Source organism: Hemicordylus capensis, chromosome 11, assembly GCF_027244095.1.
Source record: "Hemicordylus capensis ecotype Gifberg chromosome 11, rHemCap1.1.pri, whole genome shotgun sequence".
NCBI lineage: Eukaryota > Metazoa > Chordata > Lepidosauria > Squamata > Cordylidae > Hemicordylus > Hemicordylus capensis.
Genome location: NC_069667.1, coordinates 19656678 through 19680861, shown reverse-complemented (window position 1 = coordinate 19680861; position 24184 = coordinate 19656678). Strand labels below are relative to the sequence as shown.

Here is a 24184-nt window from a genome sequence, read left to right as displayed (position 1 = left end):
GGTGGCGGAGGAACTTGACATTGTCCACCTGACATTTCTGGGCTTGGAGGACCTGGAAATGACATGAAATATCAATTGTGGGAGAGTTATGGCAGGAGAGGGGGCATGCTTTCATCTCATCTGTTGGGCCACGGTGGGAAAGAGGATACTGGATTAGACAGGCCTTAGGCCTGATCCAGTGAAGCTCTTCTTATGCATGTTGTTATGAAGTACTGACTCGTGCTGGGACTGCACTCCTACTTCCTTTCTGCCGGTCATCTGAATCTGCCCTTAGAGTGCTTTTCTTTAGCTGCAAAGTGAAACCGGTTTCAGTGCATGTCCATGCAAGGGAAATGAAGGCACCAGGCACACCTCCTTGGGGAGGCCATTGCAGTGTGTGGGCCCTCTCCTTTTGAGCCCACTTGCCAAAGCCCTGACAGTGGGCAGGGGGTTGAGGGGGGAGAGAGAGGAGGCCTCGGAAGCAGAGCAAAGCCCTGGGGCAAGCTCAGATGGAAGCAGGTTAGCAAGTGAGCTACAAGCTATAAGGGGATGGGGCTGTAGCTCAGTGGAAGAGCATCTGCTTTGCATGCAGAAGGTCCCAGGTTCAATCCCTGGCAGCATCTCCAGGTAGGGCTGGGAGAGACTCCTGCCTGACACCTTGGAGAGTCACTGCCAGTCAGTGTAGACCAGGGATTCTCAACATTGGGTCCCCAGATGTTATTGGACTAACTCCCATAATCCCCAGCCCCAGTGGCTTTTGGTTGGGGATTATGGGAGTTGAAGTTCAATAACATCTGGGGACCCAACGCTGAGAATCCCTGGTGTAAACAATACTGAGCTAGATGGACCAAGGGTCTGACTTGGTATCAGGCAGCTTCCTATGTTCCTAAGACCAAAGGTTCCCAAAGGCCTTTGCTGAGGATGATGGAAGTTGTAGTCCCACAACATCTGGGGACTTGAGTTTGAGAATCCCTGTCCTCAGCCGTTGAGTCGGGCAATGTGTTGGCAGTGCTGTGGGTTTAATTTCCATTTTAATGGCTCTTTTCACTGATCCTTTTATTTTATCATTTCAAAGGCTGGTTAAGAACCTCAACCGAAGAAAAGAAGGCTGGGTGCCCGTCAACAGTCTACAAATAATCCTCGGGGACTGTAGGTTTCGGAATTCTAGAGTTGCAGGTATCCTCTGATGGGCATCTCTGAACTCTTTCAGACTTGGAGTATATGGGAGTTCGGAGATGTCAGCTGCTTTGCTTGTTTGCCCTATCCCGGCTTTTGCCCTCGTCCCAAATGAAGTGGAGAAAAGCAGGGGTTGGGGGAAGAAGAATATAAACTGCTCCAAAAGTTAGCCGTCGTGTGGCACAATCCTTGGTTTCGTTTTTGTTTGCACAGTAGGGCCTGCTTTGTTCTTTAAATGACGTATTGGCAAAACAAATTGAAAATGGGCTGAGTGCAGAAGGCTGCAATCGAATGCACGCAAGCATGTAGTCGCTGGATAGGTCGCCGCTAAGAATGCATACTGGAAGGGTCGTTGTATGTTTGGCATCAGGGGAGGTGGGAGGAAAGCTGTTTCGCCTGTGATGGCTTTTCTATATGTGTGGGTCATCGCTTGATGTTTCAGCCACCAAAGGATGAATGTGCCTGAGGAGACGCTCCTTTACTCTTTAGTTAATGGAACCCCAGTTCAGACACTCCAGAGATTTCATATCCTTTGGGACAGCTGGTGGTGGCCGGTGAGGGCAGCATGGTGGGCGACGGGGAGGATGAGAGATACCCTTTGAAAGTATTAAAGAGTGATAGCCGTGGCACCTTGCCTGGCATCCCACACAGGGGCCACCCTGCCTATAGCACTCACCTAAACAGCTATCCAGGCTAGTAGCCATTGATAGCCCAGCTGTCCATGAATTTATCTAATCCTCTTGGAAACCAGTCTAGACTGGTGGCCATCACAGCATCCAGCAGCAGCAAATTCCCTAGTTTCACTACGTTCTGTGCCAAGAGGTCACAGAATCATCTTCCTCTTCCCTGTCCTGTCTCCCAGCATTTAGCTTCAAGGGATGACCCTGAGTTCTAATATTATGAGAAAACGAGAAAAACCTATAATAGTGGTAAAGTAGAAAAATGTATAGCAGTATATAATCCAAATTCAGTTCTGGCCTGCACTGAAGTGTGATCAACCCCACTGCCTTTCATTCTTTTTAAATGCCAAAGACGGCATGACTGCTGCCGTTTGCCTAGGACCAGCAACAAATAAGTGGTCCCTCGAACATCTGATGGGCTGTACTCGGTGTACAGCATGCAGTGTTAAGATCCTCGAGCCATAACATGGTTGTGCGTCTGTTGTAAAATATGCCCGGTATTCAAGGCACCTGAGGAAATAAGATTCTAGGAGACAGTCCCCCAGTGAATATATTCCTTGTAGAGCAATGCTAAATGTGCCTCCATGGCCAATCATGATACATATTTATGGCTATATTAAAACTCCCTGAAAATGTCTTCATCCATTGAAGGAGATTTGAACCAAAATTATGTGTGCAACTCATCTTTTAGTTCTTAACAGGAATTAGCGGGCCTTTTAAGTTTGAGTTTAAAATATCTGATTTTTCCCCCCTCACCCTTTCACAAGCACATCTTACTGTGTTTTGTACATATCAAGGGGCGGGGGGGGGGACAGTTAGCCCAAAATACTCATTTCTTCAAATTTATCATGTAAAAACAGATTACAATACCTTGTAAAAACGTTGTTACAAATATTGGTAAAAGCATAGTAAAGACAAACAAATGTTTTGGCATCAAACGCCGGCCTCAGTGTGGTTCCTCCATCTTCTGTGGATTGATCACCTGCTTATATTGTTCACAACTTTAATTACACACACACTGGCAGTGATTTTAATCAAGAAATGAGGTTAAAAAGTGGGGCGGGAGGAGAAGACAAGAGATAAATTTCTTGTCTAAATCCACAGAAGGTATTCGATCCACAGAAGATGGAGTAACAACACTGAGGCTGGCGTTTGACGTTGAAACATTTGCGTGTTTGTTTTTACCAGGTATAGTAATACATTCGAAGGTCTTAAAGGAGTACTTGGGAGTCACCTTAAATATGCGGATTGCATCAACCAGCTTATCAATTTATATTTAGCCAAAAATCACTCAGTAAACTTGCAAAACTGTTCAGCACACTAGATTGCACTTTTGATGCACTTTAAGTCGCAAACTTATTGCACAGTAGCCTTAATTTATGACGTGTATGGAATGCAAGGTTGTTGGGCATTAGTTTTTTTACCGCTGGCTTTTGAGAGAGCCTTCTGGCTTGAGACTCTTTTTAAGCTGCACTCAGTGATGAAGAGGGTAAGTGATAAGCCAGCAATGTAGGAATGTGGGGTCTTTATCCACCCCCATGAGCCAGCTGGGGTGGTTGGTACCATCTGGGGGTACGAATGCTCATTGTGATTTTTGACCGAGAAGATAGAATAGAGGTGATAGCATTGCAAGACTGTCACTTTTCAGAGTGCTTTCATGCTTTGATTGTCCTGATCGGGCCTGCAATGGCCAAATTTGCAGTGGCTTTTTAAAAGCTTTGGAATGTTTTAAAAATGTGAAAACTCCTATAAAACTTGATCTATGCCAGAGGAATGGAAATGAAAATTGGCAGGAATGTTTCCCAAAGATTACGCCATGGAGAGGACACAGCAATTTGTTCACTGTTACCGCAGCCCTGACTCTAACCTTTTCTTCTGCTCAAACATGACCGCAATTTAAAAACCCCTAATCATCTGGGGGTTGGGATAAAGAAGGAGTGACAACACAGAGACAGCTGTCAGTGCAACAATGCTATCACCAGTTCTCCATCTCTAGGGGGGCAAAAGTTGCCAGAAATCACTATGAGTATTCATCCTCTGAGTTGGCACCAATGGCCAAAATTGGGGGGCCTAGCTACTTGGCAGAGGATTTGGCTGTAATGTGCAGGAGTTCTCTGTAATCATGAGAAGCCATATATACTTGGAATATATGTTCTTCCAATATATGTTCATCCATATATACTTGGGACAACGGTTCGTCTAACGTTAACGTCGCTCTTTGTTGCTTTATAGACGCTGCCCTGTATAAAACAAGGAAATTAAGCTCTCCCTGAATTTAAAGGGAGAACTAAGCCATGTCATTTCTGAATTCTCCAGTGGAGGTTTGAAGTGGTTGCCCAAGAGGGAGAACACATACAGTTGCTGGAATTCCCTGTGCTATCACCCATCAACATTTGCCGCCCATCACAACTTCACCAACATTGACTGTTATCATCAACGGAAGCCATTCTTTGCTGTTTTTCATTGGTTTCCCGCCAGTGGAAAATGGGACGCCATTTTGTTTTGCTGTACTGGTGGATTATCTCCCTCCTCTCCATGACATCCATTGGGTTTTTTTGCGGACTAACTAGCTGGTTTCCTTGGCTTGGTTAAGAAGCCCAATACTTACGTTTCCAGACAGAAAAGCTTTATCTTATTTTGCAACTGCACATTAATGTGGTTGGTTGCTCTTGACTAGACCAAATACTAGTCATAATAAGCAATGCTTTTTGATTGGGCTGGATGTTCTGGAATGGGTGTGAATACATTCCGATAACTTTGGCATTAAGACCATCTTTTGAGCTAGATTATTCATGATGATGCAATAATGTTGAGGGGGAGAAGGGTCTCCTTTTGCACTAAGGGTCTGATCCAGAGCCCATGGGGTGTGGTTCAAGACCTTGTTGACTGGCCACTCAGGTTTGTCAGAAGTCACTTTGGGTTCCCCAGGGGTTCCAGGTTATCTAGCGAAGTGTCCAGGTTTACACAGCAGTTTTTTGGAACACACACACGTGCCATAACTGAGTTCAGTGTCCACATTTGCACTATGAAAAGTTGCCTTTGTTAAGACTATGTTTCAGCATCTTGATAGAAAATAATGTGGAGGAGAGGTAATAGGGCCTTCTCTCTCCCTCTCCCTCTCCCTCTCCCTCCTTTTTAATGATGTTTACATAATTTATTTTCTGTTTTGCTTCTCCCCTGCCCACCCTGTGTGTATATTTGTATGTACGGGTGGTTCAAGGTATACAGATAAATGTGTACAAATCTAATTCCCCTTGGTGATGAAAACAAAACAGGGTAGGTGTTCTGATCGGGACACGCACAACGATCCCTCACATAAGTTGCATGTGTGCATATGGAACAGATACAGTGACTCTTTACCCTCATTGCCTTGCACAGACTACAGGGGAGAGAACAGGATATTCATCAAAATCCACGTTCGTTTGTGAACCATGGATCCCTGGTTTTGCCATAAAGCTGCTTGTAGGATGCATCCATTTATTTCGGGGATAGGTAACGTGCTGCTATCTGAGCCTGTGGTGTGTTTCACATTCACTTTGAGCGGTAATGGTTTAGTCTGCTTCTCTAATATGTCAGTTCAGCACAGCTTGTTAGACTTCATATGCCACCCAACATGAAAATGGTACTGCAGATCCATTATAACTTTAATGGAGAGTCCTAGGAAGTTTCAATCCCCTGCAAGCATTCTTAATGGACCATTGCAACAGATATCTGTGTATATATTGAATTCTATTTTTAAAAAGCAACACTTGCTTTGAAGCTTGAAAAGGAGATGAGGTTGTTAGGACAGGAGGGCCAGCCCTGCTGTGTAGGTTACAAATGTCTGACTCCACACCTGTTTCATCCCAGCAACCACAGCACACGGCACAACCTGGTCTTCTATTCTTTCTTGTCTTCCTAGATCTGAAACTTAAATGCTCTCATTCATGAAACTGGCTAATTCTTCAAATCTGAATGTACAGTCTTAGCCTTTTAAAACTTTTGCACAAATCCTTGGTGGCATCTTAAAGTAGACAGGTTTACCACTCAAGCTACAAAATGCATATGGCACTCCCAGACGACACGAGGGGTGGGGAAGTGGGGTCCCCACCCCATCCCTGGCCTAGACAGTAAAATTATAATTACTGTAAATGATGTTGTACAAATGTGTTAAATCTATATTTAAGAAGAATTGTAAACCTTGTTAAATAAAGAAATGTATATGAGAACTTTTCATCTTGTGTAGAGGGTGTTTGTGCAGCATGAATTCACAACAAATGGTGGTGAACATTTAATGCGGCGATTTATTTCTTGTTTCATTGCCCTTCATTACAGTAACATAAATGCACTGAGCACAGGTTGCATTTTCATGAATTTGCAGTTCTCATGTTCCAAAGGACTTTACAATATATGTTTACCCCCACAACAACCCTGTGAGGTAGGCACCTTAAAAAAAAACACCCAGTAGGGAGCTACAGCTGATTAAAAGTGGCTTATTCCAAGCCACTCCATTGTCTCTCATTTTCTTCCTCTTCCAGATAGTGGGCCCATTCTCATAACCCTAAACAGGGTAGGGAGCTGATTGGTGGGCGTATGAATGTCAAGGAGGAGAGGAGAGTGGTTGTGTGGGAGCTTGGAGCTAGGTAAGGTGGGAGCAGCCAATCTGCCTGCCCTCCCCAGCATTTTATCGAGGGTGGGCAGAAAGCCATTCAACCCAACTCCCTTTGCCCACACAATCACTCTTCCCCCTCTTACCTTGATCTTTGCAAACACACAACTGTGTGCACAGCTTTTTTACCCTGGCTGGGTGCCCCCCCACCGGCCCTGTTTTGGGTTGCCAGAGCAAGCACACCGCCTCCTGTGCAAACTGTTTAAAGTGTCTTCAATTTTATTTTATTTTTAAAGTGAAACTCTTTCAGGAAAGCAGCTTGGTCTGTTCGGTGGCCTTATTCTCCACTGGAAATTCTTGGGAAAGGAACAGGAAGATCTTGCCTTGGGCTCAATTATACCAGCTTGGTGGTATCTCTCACCCACCTGACGTACCTTGAAACTTTGGTGTAGACGCCATATTTGCCCTTCATGGCACACTGTTCGCCCCAGCTGGTTATCCCGGTTAGGAACCAGGTGCCTTCTACTTCTGTGGTATACGGGCCTCCGCTGTCTCCCTGGCAGGTATCCTTTGAATCGGGGTGGCCCGCACAGAACATGTTCGGCGTAATGGTATACCTGCTGTTCCTCATACAGGTGGAGCGGTCGATGAACTTGAGTTTCAGCACTTGAAGGATGTTGGCCGGCCGGCCTCCGTGCGTCAGCCTCCCCCAGCCACTCACGGTGCCTGTCCCATGCCGGAGGAGACTGTTGGTGAAATCCTTGTCTGCTATGCAAATTGGAGTGACGTAACTGTTCAGTTCCAGGGGCACATCTAGCTCTAGAAGGGCAATGTCCTTGTCATATTTTTGGCTGGCGTTGTATGTGGGGAACAGGACGGTCCTCGATATGGTGCGGTATTGCTCGGTATTGTCCTCGGCTTGTGTGTTGTGTTCACCTGAGAAAAGAGCAGGTGAAGATTTGGTTTAGATTGGGAACAGAAGAAGCTGCCATATACTGAGTCTCTCTCTAAAATGTAGTGAGAATAAACACAGTCCCAGCATTGATGCTGTTCCATCCCTTACCGGCTACAATGGCATGTGGCCGATCCTCAAGGCAGTGCGCTGCAGTCACGATCCACTTCTGGTTGACAATTGAGCCTCCACAGAATCCTACCCACTTGTCGTTCAGCAGATGGACCTGTGAGCAGAGGAACCGGGCCAGATCAGGGGCAAGTCGTCAAACCGGGACAGAGAAGGGTTGCAAAATTGGAACAGTCCATTTTCAAAGGGAACATGGCGCTTGCCTGAAGAAGGCAGATAGGACAGGGCATTGGGAGAAGGACTATATGCATGCCAGCTCAATGGCAAAGGACATATGATAGATTTATGAGGGTGAGCAGCGGGTGAGCCCTGCTGTCTGGTCCATCAGCCATCTGATCCCTGAGGTCCTAGTTGTTGGACTACAACTCTCATCAAAACACAAAGCCATTGTGGCTGGGGATGATAGGAGCTGTAATTCAAACACATTTAGAGACCCCAAGCAGTGCTCCCTACAACAGGGATACCTAGACGTTCACTACAACTCCCATCATCCCCAGCCAAAGGGCATTGCAGCTGGGGATGATGGGAGTTGTATCCAAGTCAACAATATCTGGGCATCCTGTTACAGGGAACATGGACCTCAGGGGTGGGAACTCCATCTCTGGCCACATTCATACATAACATGGAACCATGGGTCCAATGGACCTGCGGTTCCGCTACACGCCCTGCTCTCCTGTCCAAATGCTGATATAGCAGAGAGCATGGAGACAGCAGAGAGGAGGGAGAACGGGCTGTGCGGGCTTCCTCCTTGCATGAAGGACAGCCCACGCAGCCAATCATGGCCAGAGAGAGGGAGAAGCTTCCTCCCTCAACTCCGGTTGAAGGTAACACAGCCTGTGGTAACGAATTCAGACATAACACAGGCCATGTTGAACCCCAGGCTGGGGTGATGAAACTCACTAAGACCCGAGGGTTCAAACTGGAGTCACACAGAGAAAACCTCAGGTGGCTTGCGCCGAACCAGAATTGTACACATTCGGATGTAACAGTTTGGAAACCTTGGTCCTCTTAAACTCCGGTCCTGCATTATGTGCTAATACGGCCATAGATAGATGAGAAAGAACTGGTCTTTTTTATGTGGCTGGTGCAGTCCTTGTCTCTTGACAGGGAGATTAAAAATACTGAAGATGTCCTCTAGGGAGCAGCAGAGGCCAAATGGTACAGACTTAAAAGTCTTGAAATTACTGCATAAAGTATTTAGCTCTTCTCCAGCCAACTTGAAATATGAGATTTTCCACCACCACTTCCAAAAATAAAGGGCAAGAGCTACAGTTCAACTAATCAATGCCCATTGAACCCCAAAATAACTATACACGTAAAACGGGCACAAAAATGAAGAGGGGATTCAGAGTGAGAAATTCTACACAAACCTCTGAACTTAAACTTTAGAGGCGATTTTTGGTCTGCTTTATGTACTATCTTCTGACACCTTTTCCAGGTCTAAAATATTGTCAGAGAAGCCCATTTTCTTATTTTGGACGATCTATGTCAAATAGAGTTCCGGTGGCTTAAAAAACAATGTGGTTGTTTATAAGACTACTTATTTGTTATTGCTTTCCTGCTTTTGTACTGTACTGAGTATGCTGGTGTCAATCAAAGTGACTTGGATTGAGGAGTTAGCTTATCCCTATCCAGTGAAATCCTAGCAGTCATTGGGAAGCTGCTTTCTACCGAGTCAGACCATTGGTCCATCTAGCTCAGTATTGTCTACACAGACTGGCAGCAGCTTCTCCAAGCTTGAAGGCAGAAATCTCTCTCAGCCTTGCCTTGGAGATGCCAAGTGGGCGGGGAATCTTCAAGTAAGCAGACAGGTGCTCTTCCCAGAGTGTCTCCATCCCCTAAGGGGAATATCTGACAGTGCTCACACATGTAGGCTCCCATCGAAATGCAAACTGGGACAGACCCTGCTTAGCAAAGGGGACAAGTCATGCTTCCTACCACAAGACCAGTTCTCTTGCTGGTTCTCTTTTCCAATGCCTGATGTGAGCTGGGTTACCAGGGATGCTGAGCAGCCCACTTAATGGTCCTACCTGCCAAGGAATTTCCCCCTTCTTGCTGTCCGTGCCACCAACCACTCGTTCACGATGTGCTGTCTGGACAACGATCCTTGTGGTTGTGTTTTCCATTGGTGTCATCGCTGTCGCGGACGGAAGGTCATCGGTGTCGTTGCCAAAGGAGTCCCAGTTTTCAAAAAGGCCTCTGGTGATGGTAGCGACACCTTTTGCCTCTGGAGCTCCAATCATTCCACATGGAAAGCTCACTTTGGGGAGGAATACAAAACCAGAAATGCATCGGATGGAGGAGGCTCCGACCCATGGAAGCGTCTGCCACAAGAGGTGGGTTCACCTACAGATGGCATTTGTCATCACGCTGGATGTGGTGATGGCCCAAATACCAGTCTTGAGTCCTATCCTCTGTAGCAGATCAGAAAAAAAATATTGCAGGGGCAGAGAGAGGAGGCGCAAAAGGAGCAAAGTGCATTTCTACCATGGTTAGATTTCTGAAGAGAAAACAATGGCAAGTTTTTGCATGAACGCTCCCATCCTAAACATCCCCCCCCACACACACGAAGTCCTAATTGTTTTGAATTTAGCTGTCGACTGGTCATGCTTAGACCTGCAGCTTTATTAAAGTAAAGTAAAGCTGTGCCGTCGAGTTGGTTTCAACTCCTGGTGACCGTTTCTTGCCTCTCTGCACAAAATATCTATTTCATTAACCTAGAAAGATTCCTGATTCTACTCCGCTGCCTTGTCCTTGCAGACCACAACCCTTTCCCTTGGATTCTACGCTGTACATCCTTGGGACTCAGCCATGGTGTGTTTGGTGTCAGGCAATACTCCAAGGAACAAGCAAGGGGAGAACCCGGGAATCAATCCCCTGGTAGATGAGGCAGAGGTGACCCACCTCTGATGACTGTGGGTGATGATCAATTTAGCCCTGTTCAGATGTAATGTTGTATGAGTGTACCGATGTCTGCAAACTGGTACATGGTTTTGTGTGAATCAGACTGTACCTGTGTTCATTTTAAAAATGAATCTGGGTATGTATGGGTCCCTCAAACGCACGATACAGACAGGAAGTGTACTGCTGTGCCTGTGTACGGATCTGTACCTGTGTACACTGTACACCTGTACAAATGTTCAGCATTAAAGGTAAAGTGTGCCATCAACTCAATTTCAACTCCTGGCTCCCACAGAGCCCTGTGGTTTTCTTTGGTAGAATACTTTTCTTTGGAAGGGTTTACCATTGCCTCCTCCTGCACAGTAAGAGATGATGCTTTTCAGCATCTTCCTATATCGCTGCTGCCCGATAGTCTAGTACAAATATTCAGCATAATGTGTGAACAGGGCTATTGTTATCTGCTATCTGCTATTGCTATCTATTTTGCTCTCTGCTTGTAACAAGACCAGTGGAATGAGAGAATGTTCAGCCCTTATGGTACAAAAAAGGGGTGCCAATCTTCAATGATGCAGTAGGTGTGTCTACATTCCAGTTTGACAATCGCAGGAACCTGTTGGATAGTGGCCATGCTGACATAAACATCATAGAGAAGTGAAGTCCCTTTTATTTCAGTGGAGCACCTTTACACATCGGCTGTGGACATTTGGGTGATTTATCTGCCAAGAGATTGGGAGATTCACTGCTCCAACACACTAGAAGATCTATTACCTGCTGGTTCACAGCTCATCCGATCTGCCTTAAGTCTGTAACCAGGAACACAAGAGCAGACGGCTTTCCCCACTCGATCGTGCTTGCAAATCTGCTTGCAACCTCCATTCTTTGTAAAACAGGTAGCATCTGATGGGACAAAATCAAATTTAAAATATAAGTGGTGGATCAAAGGGATTGCTGCTAAGAGGTGGAGGCAATAGAGGAGTCCTGTCATCTATCAAGTATTAAGATTGTTCATACATACATACATGGGAACATAGGAGGTTGCCTTATATCAAGTCAGACCTTTGGTCCATCTAGCTCAGTATTGTCTACACCAGGGATGTCAAACTGTGGCCCTCCAGCTGTTGTTGGCCTACAACTCCCAACATCCCCAATAACAATGGCCAGTAGCCAAGGATGATGGGAGTTGTAGGCCAACATCTGCAGAAGAGCCACAGTTTGACATCCCTGGTCTACACTGACTGGCAGCAGCTCTCCAAGGTTTCAGGCAGGAGTATTTCCCAGCCCAACCTGGAGATGCTGCCAGGGATGGAACCTGGGACCTTCTGCACGCCAAGCAGATGTTCTTTCCCTGAGCTATGTCCCTATCCCCCTATGGGGAATTCCTCACAGAAGACAATATTCACATGAAGTCACCCATCCAAATGCAAATCAGAGCAAACTCTGCTTAGAAAAGTAGGTATCACCTTCATATTCTGTTTATGGGCCTTCTACGGCCTTATCCCATCGCCCCTTTAAAGTTGTGTCTGAACTGGTTTGTGTAGATGATTTTGTGGGTGGTTGTTTTATTTTTATAGTGGAACTGGGTTGTGTCGTGAAGTGTGACTATTTTTTAATATGCCTTCTGTGCCAGTTAACAAAAAGGTTGCATGTCCACTGGTCCAGGAGGCGTGCTCTTACGATCTGTATGTGTGATTGGGCCACTGAATGCTATAGCCAGAATTTCTCCATCACCTCAAACAGAATGGCCACATTCACATGTAACACATTCACATGTCCTGTGCCCACTCCCCCCCCCGCTCTCCCATCTGAATTCGGAGGGAGAGCTATCTCTCTGCAGTCAGTGAGAAGGACAGCCCACACAGCCAATCCTGCCAGAGTTGAGGGAGGCGTTTCCTCCCTCAACTCCCGTTCTAGGACCATTCACAAATTCAGACGTACCACAGGCTGCCTGGAACCTCAGGTTGCAGTGACGAACATCACTATAACCCGAGGGTTCAGACTGGAGTTTCAGTCTGCAACCCTCAGTTTCATTGCCGCACGTAACCCAGGTTGCTCGCATCCGATGTAGCGTCCATGGAACCGCAGGCCTATTCAACTGCAGTTTCACGTTACGTGAGAATGCGGCCAACATTTTTCCAGGGAGTCCATTCACACATCCATCTGTCATCAAGTGAGGAGCAACCAAGTGCAGGTATGAACCTGACTTTGCTGTAAAGCTCTTGGAGCTTCTCTAGTAGAGCTTCTGTGCTTCTTCCATGGCCAACCTTTCCTATAACCTTTCGCACCAATGCAGAATGGTTGGTTACTTATATACCCATGTGACTCAGTGAATGAGGCAATCATTTCATGTTATTTACCTAGCTCACAGTTTCTTCCTTCAAAACCAGCTGCACACCAACAATGATAGTCCCCAACGTCGTCCTCACAGGTGGCTCCATTCAAACAGGGATTAGAATCACATTGGTTTCCATCTTGGAAATGAAGGATAAATTGTCATTGTGGTGATATTGTAATTTGTTAAAAGAAAATAAATCATTTTTTATATCCCGCTCTTCCTCCAAGGAGCCCAGAGCAGTGTACTACATACTTAAGTTTCTCCTCACGACAACCCTGTGAAGTAGGTTAGGCGGAGAGAGAAGTGACTGGCCCAGAGTCACCCAGCAAGTCTCATGGCTGAATGGGGATTTGAACTCGGGTCTCCCCAGTCCTAGTCCAGCACTCTAACCACTACACCATGCTGGTATCTGTGATTATATTATTTAACGCTGGTTGAGGCTTGGGGGATATCTTTGGGGTATTAACTAGGAACCCCAACATGAAATGTGTGGGAGACCTTTAAAAGAGATGGCAGAAAACTCAGAGCTGAATTATTACTGCTAGCTTCCGGAGTTTATGCATTTTATGAGTACAGAGAAAAGTAATGTATTTGAAGCAAAATACAAATGTAGCACTTACCAATGTATTCCTTCCAAAACTCCATCTATAATAAAGATAGTGAAATTACTTTCAAATATAAACACAAGTATAGCTGCAATACAGCCCACGATCCTGCCTTGCCAATGAAGTGGGTGGGGACTGTTCCACCACCAAAGTGGTGAGTTGGTAGGAACTCAGAACAGGGCCATCTTTGATCTGTGGAACTCTCTACCACAAGAGGCCTCTTGTGGGCCCTTCTTTTGCGGTGCTTCACGCCATGATAAAATCAAATATTATTCCCCAGGGCTTTCAACTTGTAATCTGCTCCCCACTTGCTGCTCTGCTCTCACAGCTTGTTTTCCGCTGATTGGTGTTTAGTCCCCTTTTAAAATTTCTATTGTTTCTGTCAAACTATAACTTTTGAATTTTATTTGTTTGTTTATTTATTTGAAATATTACTATACCACCCAAAACGTGTCTCTGGGCAGTTTACAATTAAAATTATGCAATCAAATACAATTAAATTATACAATTTAATACAAATTATACAATTTAATACAATTAAAATAATACAATTAAAATAATGTTGTTAAGCTGCCTCTAGGGTTCTTTAGAATGGAAATGAAAAGTGCAGAGTATTAAGTATTATCACAGAGAAATATAAAATGTTAAGTCAGGACAGTATTCTCTCTCATGAGACTTTTCTGCTGGGAATTGAAGGGCAGGGGTGAAAGGTTCCCCAAATAGCTCCCCCGTTTACCCTTTTTGGGCTCTCGAAGTTTTGTGATGGTGGTGCGTCTCTGACAATTGCCATTTTTATGTCTCAGAACTTCATTCAGAACAATACTAAGTCATTTTGTAGGATTCACTCCGTGTGTGTGTGTGTGTGAGTGTGTGAAAGCACCACCAGTAAGGCCCCAAATATTTTTCCCTCTCCCTTCCCCCGCAAATCCAGCAGTAACTCCATCTCACGGTTTTCTCTTGGTTTTCGAAAACTTCTCTTGCTTCTTCGAAGCTGCACTTCTCTTCTATGCACTCACGCTCAAGGTTATCTTTGACCACTTCTTCCAGCCGTCCAGAATTGTACCGTTTGTAGCGGTACAAAACAGCACTGGCCTCTTCCTGGGGAATAAAAACTTCAGAAAGGGAAGGAGTCAGAGGTCACGGAGAGGAATGTGCAAAAGTTATTCAGACTCTTCTGAAGCTACATTGGCATTGACATGGTTCTGTAGCATTGTGACCAAGAAGGTAAACTGGGGAGGCTACCAGACTAGGAACACAGGAAGCAAAAGGACATAGGCAGCTGCCTTAGACTGAGTCAGACCATTGGTCCATCTAGCTTAGCATTCTCTACACGGACTGGCAGTGGCTTCTCCAAGGTTTCAAGCAGCACAAGTCTTTCACAGCCCTACCTGGAGATGCTGCCAGGGACAGACCCTGGCTGGGACCTTCTGTTTGCAGAACAGATCCTCTTCCACGGAGATGTGGCCCGATTCTGAACTTAAGGCCCCGTCCCTATTCAAATCCGACCACTGCCACAAACTCTCTTGGTCACAAACCTTCTTTGGTAGCCTTTGGCATGCCCTTAGACGCTCAACTTGCACAAACCCCGTTCTACAATACAGGCATAAGGATCTTGGGAAGGAGACATGGCCTTGGGGCAGGGAGCATAAATTGCCCCTTTGCTAAGCATGGTCTGACTTGGTTTTCATTTTGATGGGTGATTACATGTGAGTGCTCTAAGTTCTTCTCCAAGGCTTAGGGGATAGTTGCCATAGTTCAGTGTAAGAGTTTCTGCTTGTGTGCAGAAGGCCCCAGGTTCACTCCCTGGCACCATCATCTTTTATTGCAAATCTACCTTTATGGCAGCTCCTCCAAGACAGGGCTGGGAGAGACTCCTGCCTGAAACCTTGGAGAGCTGCTGCCAGTCAGTGTAAACAATACAGAACAAGATGGACCAATGGCCTGACTCAGTATAAGGCAGCTTCCTATGCCCCTATATTCAGATTATAGGCTGGAGAAACCACATTTGAATGTGTTAAAAATTATACACAATCGCACTAAGCAGAAAGTCAGCACACTGATGGCAAACAGGTTATATTGAAAAATGTCCCCTTGGCTTTATCCGCCACTGTGAAGGTAATTAAGTTCTTCTTTCTTCATTATGACTGGTCTAGGCATTAGCTGTAACTTCCAGCTAGCTATGTTTTCTCATTTCCCTTTCTCATTCCTTAAGCAATTGAATCTAAGCCCTCAGGAAACTATAAGACTAAAAAAATCAGTTATTTAAATAAATAAATTTAAATAAATGCAAGTTGTGCCATGCATGTTGTTCCCCTAGTGATCACAATTTCTTTAGACAAAGTTAAAGGTTTTCACGCTAAAGGAATTAGCCCTCACGTTGCTTGTCAATTATTGATTCCTTATCAGGTGATCTAACCACACTCTTATCTCAAGCCAAAAGAAACACAGATGATTTCTTAGTTTTAAAAGGAACCAACCTGCACATTGGGAGTAGAAGATGCATCCCAGGAGACAAATGGTAAACGGGAAGAAGCAAGTTGCCATTTTCTCAAAACCCCACGACCTCTTTGCTGATGAATTCTGAACAGAGGGCCTTTGGATCAATAGTGCCAAAGTGCAAGTACATATTTGCTTTGTTTTGCTTTCAACTCTAGGGTAATCTTTTAATCGGAGGTCCCTAAATGGGCATTGCTGGGAGTTACTAAAATCACTTCCTCCCCACCCCATGTGAAAATAAACATCACTTTGAGCACTATCAACATCTTGCACAAGAATCCTTACTGTCTGCAAAGACTCAGGCCTGGTTTTCAACTCTTCTGTTTCAACTGAAGGTCCCTAAACGGGCATCTCCAGGAATCTAAATGGCTTCCCTGAACAAATTTGAATAAATGCCAGTCTGAGAAGGCTTGCAGGTGCACCAGCTGTTTGCAGTCACAGTCCTTAATTTCCTCACAGGTGTTCCTGGCAAATCACTGTCTTGATTTCATCCCTATTTGAGGGAGAAGATGAGGTATTTCCTTTTGTTTCTGTGAGTTGCTTGAATTTTACTTCCAGTTCTTCCTTCCTTGAGCCTCCAGCACGGTAGGTGTGGAGAGGCAGATGCATCGTGCCTCTAGTGTGCATGCGCCTGCAGATTCACACACATGAACAGTTAGGCCTGTGTGTGTCACAGCTGTTCTTGGTGCCTGGGTAGTGTGTGCTGGCAGAAAAAGTCATTGCTTTTAATCATAATGGTATAAAACCACTGATATTTCAAAGATGCTATATGTGATGAATTCTGCATTTATTGATAACTGATGTTTAATGTGCATACCATTTTATTTAGTTTAGGGCTATATTCCTCCTCCATGGGTTTTTTGTCTCTTGAACAAAAGTAGGACTGCTAGCCACAGTTTACCTGTGCTTTTAGCATTTTTGCCTCTGATTTAGCAGCAGGAGTATCTTGAATAAGTGCAAGATACAGCCAGTTAAAGTATTATTAAAGTCCCATTGATTTAAATGGGAGAAATGAGCATTTATTTAGCTATTTATCATTGAAAAAACTGGGAACGGGGGGGGGGGAGGCTTAAAGTTAGTTGGATTGTGTCCTGGGTATCTTTGCCTGCAGATGTTAAACTTGTCTTTCTACTGAATCTGCTAGATCCTGTACCAAAATCCATAGGCCTCACACCTAGTTCTGCTCAAAGCCCAGGTATGTTTACTATTGCATCTTGGCAAAAGCTTAGGAAATCTGCATGTGAAATGAACCAGATGCATTCTTTTTGCTGAGCTCCCTGAGGATACGTCCAGGGGGTGCAGGCTATCCCTCCCCTTTTATTCATGTTCTTTTAATTAGACTTCTGGATGAGCTCACACCATAAGTCCAGCTTTTATCAACTCCCAGTTCCGATGGCTGTGAAATATTTACAGGAAGTAAATGTCAGCAAGTAAAGCGATCCCTGGCTCTATCAAAAAAGAAAGAAAGAACCCCAAACGGCTTTGAAATCCTTCTGTTCAAAGCCAGGCTCCCTTGTTGAGTGATGTTGGGATGGTTGAAAGATTCCCAATGAGATGAGTAAATATGATTATTAATTCATCACACCAGCATGTTCTGCTGGAGCACTAATAATGCTCCATCCCGTTTCTTTTTTTAAAACAATGTATTCGGAGATGTTGTTTTAATCTACTGGTAATTGTCTCTTCTGGGTCCTGGAAGGGAAAAACGTACACACACACACACACACACACACACACACTTCAAGCAGAAGGAAAGATGAATTTTTATTTATTTATTGTTTGATTTATATACTGCTTTTCATTAAAATAATCTCAAAGCAGACTACAATATCATTCAAACCATGCACAATTAAAATACAAAAGTACAGATAATCTAAATATAAAAATAACATCTCTATTTAAAAATGTAATAGTTCATTAAAAACAATAATACATAAAAACACAAAGCAGCAGCAGCACAAACAATATTTTCATTCAGAAGCCTGGGTGAAGAGCCATGTCTTTACTCCCCCCCCCCTCCGCTAAACACTGTCAAGGAGCCTGAGGAGTGGATGGATTTAAAAGGACTAGGTGTGCCACCATCAGCAAGGGCTGCCCGGACCTGTCCTGAATGTGAGACCAGTGACACACTGAGAAGGAAGGGGCAGCTATGCCAAAAGAAGACACCTTACTTGCAGACACCCAGGAATTGGGTTGCCCACCAGCCTCGGAACACATTGACTTTTATTAGAGAATGTTTTACACATGGTTTACAAGAGCAGTAGTGAATAGAGTTTCCCGATAAAACACGGCCGCGTACTAACGAATGTGTGGTTGCAAAGGCAGAGAGAATACATCACTGCATACACTACACCTGATCTTAGCCAAAAGGCCGAGAAGCGATGGAACCAGAGGGAGACCTTGCTGAACCACTGCCCCTTGATCTGCCAACCCCCACTCCTGAAGCCTCAGAAGTTCCCCAGTGTCCTTCCCATCCACCATCACAGATGGTAGATCCACCAGGAGCCACAGCCCTCCTCTCCGAGCCAATGGGGATGCCGCTCCCGGAGACCACCTGGGAACAGCTTCCAGTCCCTCTGCATTCGCCAGTCTTCCCTCCAAGTCCCCAGCAGCGGAGACATCACCAGGCCTGTGAAAAAAGCAAGAACCGACAGAGGAGGGCACATCCAGCACCTTGATGCTTGATGCCTGACAATGGAGGAGGAGCAAGGTACACTCCAAAATGGGCAAGAGTAATGCTTGCCTAGGCTAGCAGGAAAGGGCAAGACTCCTCCAGCCTGCCAAAGCTGCCACAATGCCCAGCTGGTTTCAACAGCTCCCTCAGAGAGTCTGCCCCAGCTCCCAGACCTTGCCTTGCCAACAGGATGCGACACGGCTTCCTTGCCTCGCCTTGCTGGCTGGTTCCCAGACTGTATCCTCTCAAACAGTTTAGGGCCAACAAATGGAAGTACTTTTTCACACAACGCATAATCAGTTTGTGGAATTCTCTGCTACAAGTCAAGTTAAATCCAGCGAATATGTGGACTGGCACACTCCAATCAGGAGTGGATTTGGGGGGAAAGCCCTTGTCTGTAAAACCTCCTGGAGATTAAATCTTCCAGCACAGGCCGAGGGCGGTTGATCATTTTGGATTCCAGTTGGCCCTTGAGTGGGTACCCAAGTTCTCAAACATCCTTCTCTGAGCTTGGTACAAACCTGTCATGTACCCCTCTTCCCACAGTCCCTTGTCTGTTCTGGAAAAAAAGGAAATAGATTGTTGTCTTTCAGCCTCTTTTACTTTCCTTTGTTTGTTTGTTCCTTGCATATCTGGCAACCTTTAAGAGCCCAGGAATAAGAACAGTAAAAAAAGATAGCAACTCGAAGTACAGATGAATTTTTAGCCCTATCGAAAGTTGGCAAATCTCACCCTCACCTGCTGCTGTTTAAGGCTGCAGAACACATGCCTGTTAACATCCAGAACAGATGTCTGTATAGTTCTAAATTAAAGCATTTAAAAAACAAGTATCGTTCACCTGCTCCAATCTGGGTGACAGCCAGTTTAATGATCCTGATGTCAGACACAGCTATTTATAAGCTATGGTTTGTGTTTTTTTTCCTGGGCAGCCCCCTGGGCAAACTTCTGAAAATCAGTAATTGGCATCACATTAGAAAGAAAGGAAAAGAAGAGGATCTGTTAGAACATTGTGCAAGCAGTTTAAGGTAAGTGGTAAGCAGCATTAGCTGACGCATCTCAACTTTCCCTTGTAGTATTTTAAATAATTAAACAGCACCAGTCAAGTAGGGATCTTTACCCAAGTCTCTCTGGTAAAGTGCAATACAGTGGCCTGATTCACACAATTGTTCAAATCTAGGTATAGTGTGGGTTACTGACATTAGTCTGGTCGTGTGAACCCATGCCAAAGAGATGCCCAAGATAAATCCGAGATTCCCATCTGGGCTTACACAATCGCACTAATGTTGGTAACTCTCATTAATCACACAAGAACCAGCGTGGTGTGGTGGTTAGAGTGCTGGACTAGGACCAGGGAGACCCAAGTTCAAATCCCCATTCAGACATGATACTAGCAGGGTGACTCTGGGCCAGTCACTTGTGTCTCAGCCTAACCTACTTCACAGGGTTGTTGTGAGGAGAAACTCAAGTATGTAGTACACCGCTCTGGGCTCCTTGGAGGAAAAGCGGGATATAAAATGTTAAATAAATAAAATAAAATAAATAAACCTCAATTTGAATTATTGTGTGAACCAGGTTAGCTGATGTCCAGACTAACTTACGGAGTGTACTATTCAGGGAGTACTCTAAAGGATGACTACATTTCAATAGGACTTCCTCTAGTGAATTTCATTAGGATGTCAGTCATTGTGTACAAAATCACACTAGCTCTCTGCAGCTTCAGGGATCATGCATTGGACTGGATTTGCCACTGGAAAATATAAAAGTCTGCCATTCTGTCAGATCAGTTTCTTAATTGTGTCTTTGCTTTGGAAGGGGCTTTTACACACAGCAGATTTTACTGTAAGTTTACAGGGAGGCTTTACTGCAAACTCAAAGTTGTCCCCAAAAAACGATGCAAATAGTGGTGGGTCTTTTTACCCCGGATATAAATTGAGTTACATGTCTAATGAACAGTGAAAAACCTGAATTGTGTGTGAACTGCTCCCCAATAACTCTCAGGGACTTTGGGGTAAATCTGGCCGATATGTGAATGAACTCCCTCCATTCTAGAAGAGATGCGAATTAAAGGGCTTCAAAAGCCCCATGTGAAAAGCTTCCTGGAGGTCTGGCTCCAAGGACATGTATATTTCACCCAACATATTGTCAGACTTTTCTCCTCATAGTCTATGAACCAGGCCCATAAATTTTGGTCATCTGTATTACCCTGGGGGATGAATTCTTCTAATGTTTTGGGGCAATGACTCCCCCTAGAGATGGCATTGTAGCACTTGCAGCATTATCTGTGTTATTGCCCCTTCCTTACCCCTACTGCTAAACGGTTAGGGTAAAATTACAGTCATTTTTGTACAGAGGGAAAGGTTAGGATCAGTGTACGCTCTAATAAGGATTCCCACTTCCCAGATGTTGTTGACTACAACTCCCATAATGCCCAAGCAAAAGCCATTGCAGCTGGGGATGCTGGAAGTTGCAGTCAATAACATCTGGGAATCTCTGTTAGAGGGGACAAGGGATTCCCAGATGTTGTTGACTACAACTCCCAGAATCCCCAACTGCAATAGCTTTTGCTTGTAGATTATGGGAGTTCTATTTTTAAGACAACCACAGGGCTCTGTGGTCACCAGGAGCCGACACCAACTCAACGGCGCACTTTACTTCTACTTTACTTTAGCCAAAAACTCTGGGAATCCCTGTTAGAGGGAACACTGGTCAGGGTTACAGCAGGGTTTGGATAATACTGAACAACTTGTTGTTCTCTCTCCCTAGAGTAATTTTTGGAGGATATTCCTGCTACCCATTTCCATTCTTCTGACAACTTCAATGAAATTTTATAGTCGTTTTTGTGTTTTAATTTTTAAAAAAGTTTAATTAGGCTTTTAATTAATGTGAAGAATCTATCATTGTTTTAGATTGATTTAATGCTTTTACTTTGTTTTTAAATCTGTTTTGCTGTAAAGAGATGTGAACTTTTGGGTGGTATATAAATATGCTAAATAAATAATAGAAATAAATAAAACTTCACAGCTTTTAAAGCACCATTGTAAATGTGGCCGCTGCAGGCCCGATGGTCAGGGTAATGAAAGCTGAGAGTCTGCCCTGCTAACTGAGCAGAGAGGCACCTTTCAAAGTGGCGATTCTCTTATATTTAGCAGGGGGAGAGCAACTGGCCCTATCCGTCCCCAGCACAGCATCCCTCCAGTGGTTGTTGCTGGTGTCTGTCTTATGTTTCTTTTCAGATTGTGAGTGTTTGGGGAAAGGAAAGGAAAGCTTGTGCTGTTGAGTCGATGTCAACTCCTAGTGACCACAGAGCCATGTGGTTTTCTTGGTTTACCATTGCCGCCTCCTTTGCAGTCTGAGATGATGCCTTTCAGCACCTTCCTATATTGCTGCTGCCCGATATAGGAGTTTCCCATAGTCTGGGAAACACAACAGGGGACCATCTTATTTATTCATTGTTTATTTTTCTGTGTAAACCGCTTTGCAAACCTTTGTTGAAAGGTGATATATAAGTAGAAGTAGTACTGCAATACTATCACCTATTTTCCATTTCTAGGAATGTAGGCCTTCTCAAAAATCAGAACGATCATTCATCCTTCTAAATGGTACCCACTACCCCAGCTAGGTTATGTACTCTTGGGCACTTCTTGGAGAGCGTGCCATTCCCTGACAATATGTCTGAGGAGAAATGAGTGTCAATGTCCTCCCAGGTTTTGCTTTGGGACTTCTACAGAGCAACTTTCCTCTTGTCAGAATTACACTTGGTCTAAAGTCCAGCAGTTCCCCAGGCTCCTGATGTGTGCCCTCTCCAAAACAGGCAAAGGGCTAAACCTCAAGGAAGCAAGATTAGGAACACAGGAAGCTGCTTTATACGGAGTCAGACCCTTGGTCTATCTAGCTCAGCATTATCTCCACAGGCTGGCAGCGGCTTCTGCAAGATTGCAGGCAGGAATCTCTCTCAGCCCTCTCTTGGAGATGCTGCCAGGGAGGGAACTTGGATCCTTTTGCTCTTCCCACAGCGGCTCCAATCCATCCCCTGAGGGGAATATCTTCCAGTGCTCACACATGTGGTCTCCCATTCAAATGCAAACCAGGGCAGACCCTGCTTAGCAAAGGGGGACAAGTCATGCTTGCCACCACAAGACCAGCTTTCCTCCCATTATTGGGGCGCTGGTTGCACACTCCATTTAAAAAAAGAGAAAAGACTGGGATGGAAATATCTTCAAAATGAAATCTGAAAGAGAATTCCAGAGTTCCTCCAAACGGAAGCAGAAACTGGGAGGGCTTTCGGAGCGGCTCCTGAGGGGAGACTGAAATCTGAAGAGAATTTCGGGGTTCTTCCCAAGGGGGGAAACGCCTGAGAATAGTTTCTCCACATGCCCCAGAGAGCGAGAGAGAGCGAGAGGAGACCCTTGAGCCTGCAAGAAAGGCATTTCTCACTTGTGTGGGTCCCTTCAGGTTCTCTGCTCTTGGAGTGAGGAGGGTGGGATTGCTCATTGCTGAGGAGAAAAAAAGGGTGGACTGGGAGCTCCGTTTTGCTTGCACCTGGGAGCAGCCTAGCCTCAGTGCCGCCATTGTGTTGGTGCCAAACTCTGTGCCTCATGAGGCGGGAAGCGGGAGCTCCTTGCTCCTCAGTTAGGGGGCCTCCAATCCTTCCTCACTGTGTTTGCTCTACTTCTGTCAGATACTCTGAGGGGGAAATCAGGCAGGAGAGCAAGAGCCAGCGTGGTGCAGTGGTTAGAGTGCTGGACTAGGACCGGGGAGACCCGAGTTCAAATCCCCATTCAGCCATGAGACTAGCTGGATGACTCTGGGCCAGTCGCTTCTCTCTCCGCCTAACCTGCTTCACAGGGTTGTTGTGAGGAGAAACCTAAGTATGTAGTACACCACTCTGGACTCCTTGGAGGAAGAGCGGGATATAAAATGTAAAATAACAACAACAATATATTTTATCTATCTATCTATCTCACAAAGTTATTGCAAATTCCTTCTCAAGCCCTTGGGTATGCTCACAACTCCCATTTGACTCCTAAACCCCCACAGCTGCCCCTCCCCCGCCCGAAGTGGAATCTGTGTGCTATCTGTATAAAATAAAATAAAATAAAATAAAATAAACTGCACTGGTGGAACAAACGCTGAGGCGCAATAAATTTTAAAAAGGGCGGGAAACAGCAGAAGCCTCATGGAATCCTTTGGAGGATTCAAACTCCCCCCCCCCCCCTTCAGCTGTTTTTTGGACTACAACTCCCCTAATCCCCAGGCATAGTGGCCAATAGCCAAGAATTATGGGAGTTGTAGGCCAACATTTGCAGGAGGGCCGAAGTGGAGCAGGCTGCCTGGGCGACACCTTCACTTCCCACATGAGGTGTCCATTATGGCTGCCAGAAGTGGCATGGCAGCTGGGCCAAGTGCCCGCCCTCTCCTGGGCCTGCTCCTGCCTTTAACTTCTGAGGGAGAGATTAAAAATGTTCTGCCCCCCCCAACCCCCGACTCTTGCTAAGGATGACTGTGTGTGTGCACGCACCGAACTCTAGCTTCCTAGGTTCCCTCTCCCTCAGACTAACCTGCCTCACAAGGTGGTTGTGGGGATGACCCTAACCATTTTTACCGCTCTGGGCTCCTTGGAGGAAGAGCCGGATATGAACGGGAATATAAATATAAAATAACTGGCGAGGTAG

General features: G+C 45.2%; 3 protein-coding genes, 1 long non-coding RNA gene and 1 other non-coding gene across 14 annotated transcripts in view; 3 read left to right on the top strand and 2 right to left on the bottom strand.

Moving 5' to 3' along the window:
* The window catches only part of MCF2 (MCF.2 cell line derived transforming sequence), a 67398-nt gene extending 61350 nt beyond the window's left edge, over positions 1-6048 (top strand). For 5 of the 9 annotated variants that reach the window (XM_053274434.1, XM_053274433.1, XM_053274428.1 and 2 more), the window contains 2 exons: positions 1055-1155; positions 4068-6048. In XM_053274434.1, coding sequence (XP_053130409.1) covers positions 1055-1155; positions 4068-4108 — 142 coding nt within the window. In that variant the 3' untranslated portion in view covers positions 4109-6048. The remainder of the gene's footprint in view (positions 1-1054; positions 1156-4067) is intronic. The other 4 variants (XM_053274432.1, XM_053274429.1, XM_053274431.1 and 1 more) reach the window with 4 other exon arrangements.
* TRNAA-UGC (transfer RNA alanine (anticodon UGC)) lies at positions 531-602 on the top strand. Its single transcript has one exon. It is a non-coding gene; the product is annotated as a tRNA-Ala (tRNA).
* A 52-nt stretch (positions 6049-6100) lies between the features above and the next one.
* F9 (coagulation factor IX) lies at positions 6101-16676 on the bottom strand. The gene is made up of 8 exons (XM_053274438.1): positions 15820-16676; positions 14291-14454; positions 13358-13382; positions 12760-12873; positions 11174-11302; positions 9535-9764; positions 7487-7601; positions 6101-7359 (listed from the first exon to the last, which is right to left on the bottom strand). Exons 1-8 carry the CDS (start codon positions 16067-16069, stop codon positions 6818-6820), a joined length of 1569 nt encoding a protein of 522 aa, XP_053130413.1. The 5' UTR covers positions 16070-16676; the 3' UTR covers positions 6101-6817.
* Positions 16677-17583: 907 nt separating this feature from the next.
* LOC128335735 (uncharacterized) lies at positions 17584-23458 on the bottom strand. Its single transcript, XR_008311704.1, has 2 exons — positions 19351-23458; positions 17584-19071 (listed from the first exon to the last, which is right to left on the bottom strand). It is a non-coding gene; the product is annotated as an uncharacterized LOC128335735 (long non-coding RNA).
* The window catches only part of FGF13 (fibroblast growth factor 13), a 263484-nt gene continuing 262073 nt past the window's right edge, over positions 22774-24184 (top strand). Inside the window, exon 1 of one of the 2 annotated variants that reach the window (XM_053274439.1) lies at positions 22774-22950. The gene's annotated coding sequence lies outside the window, so the exon portion shown is untranslated. The remainder of the gene's footprint in view (positions 22951-24184) is intronic. The other variant, XM_053274444.1, reaches the window with a different exon arrangement.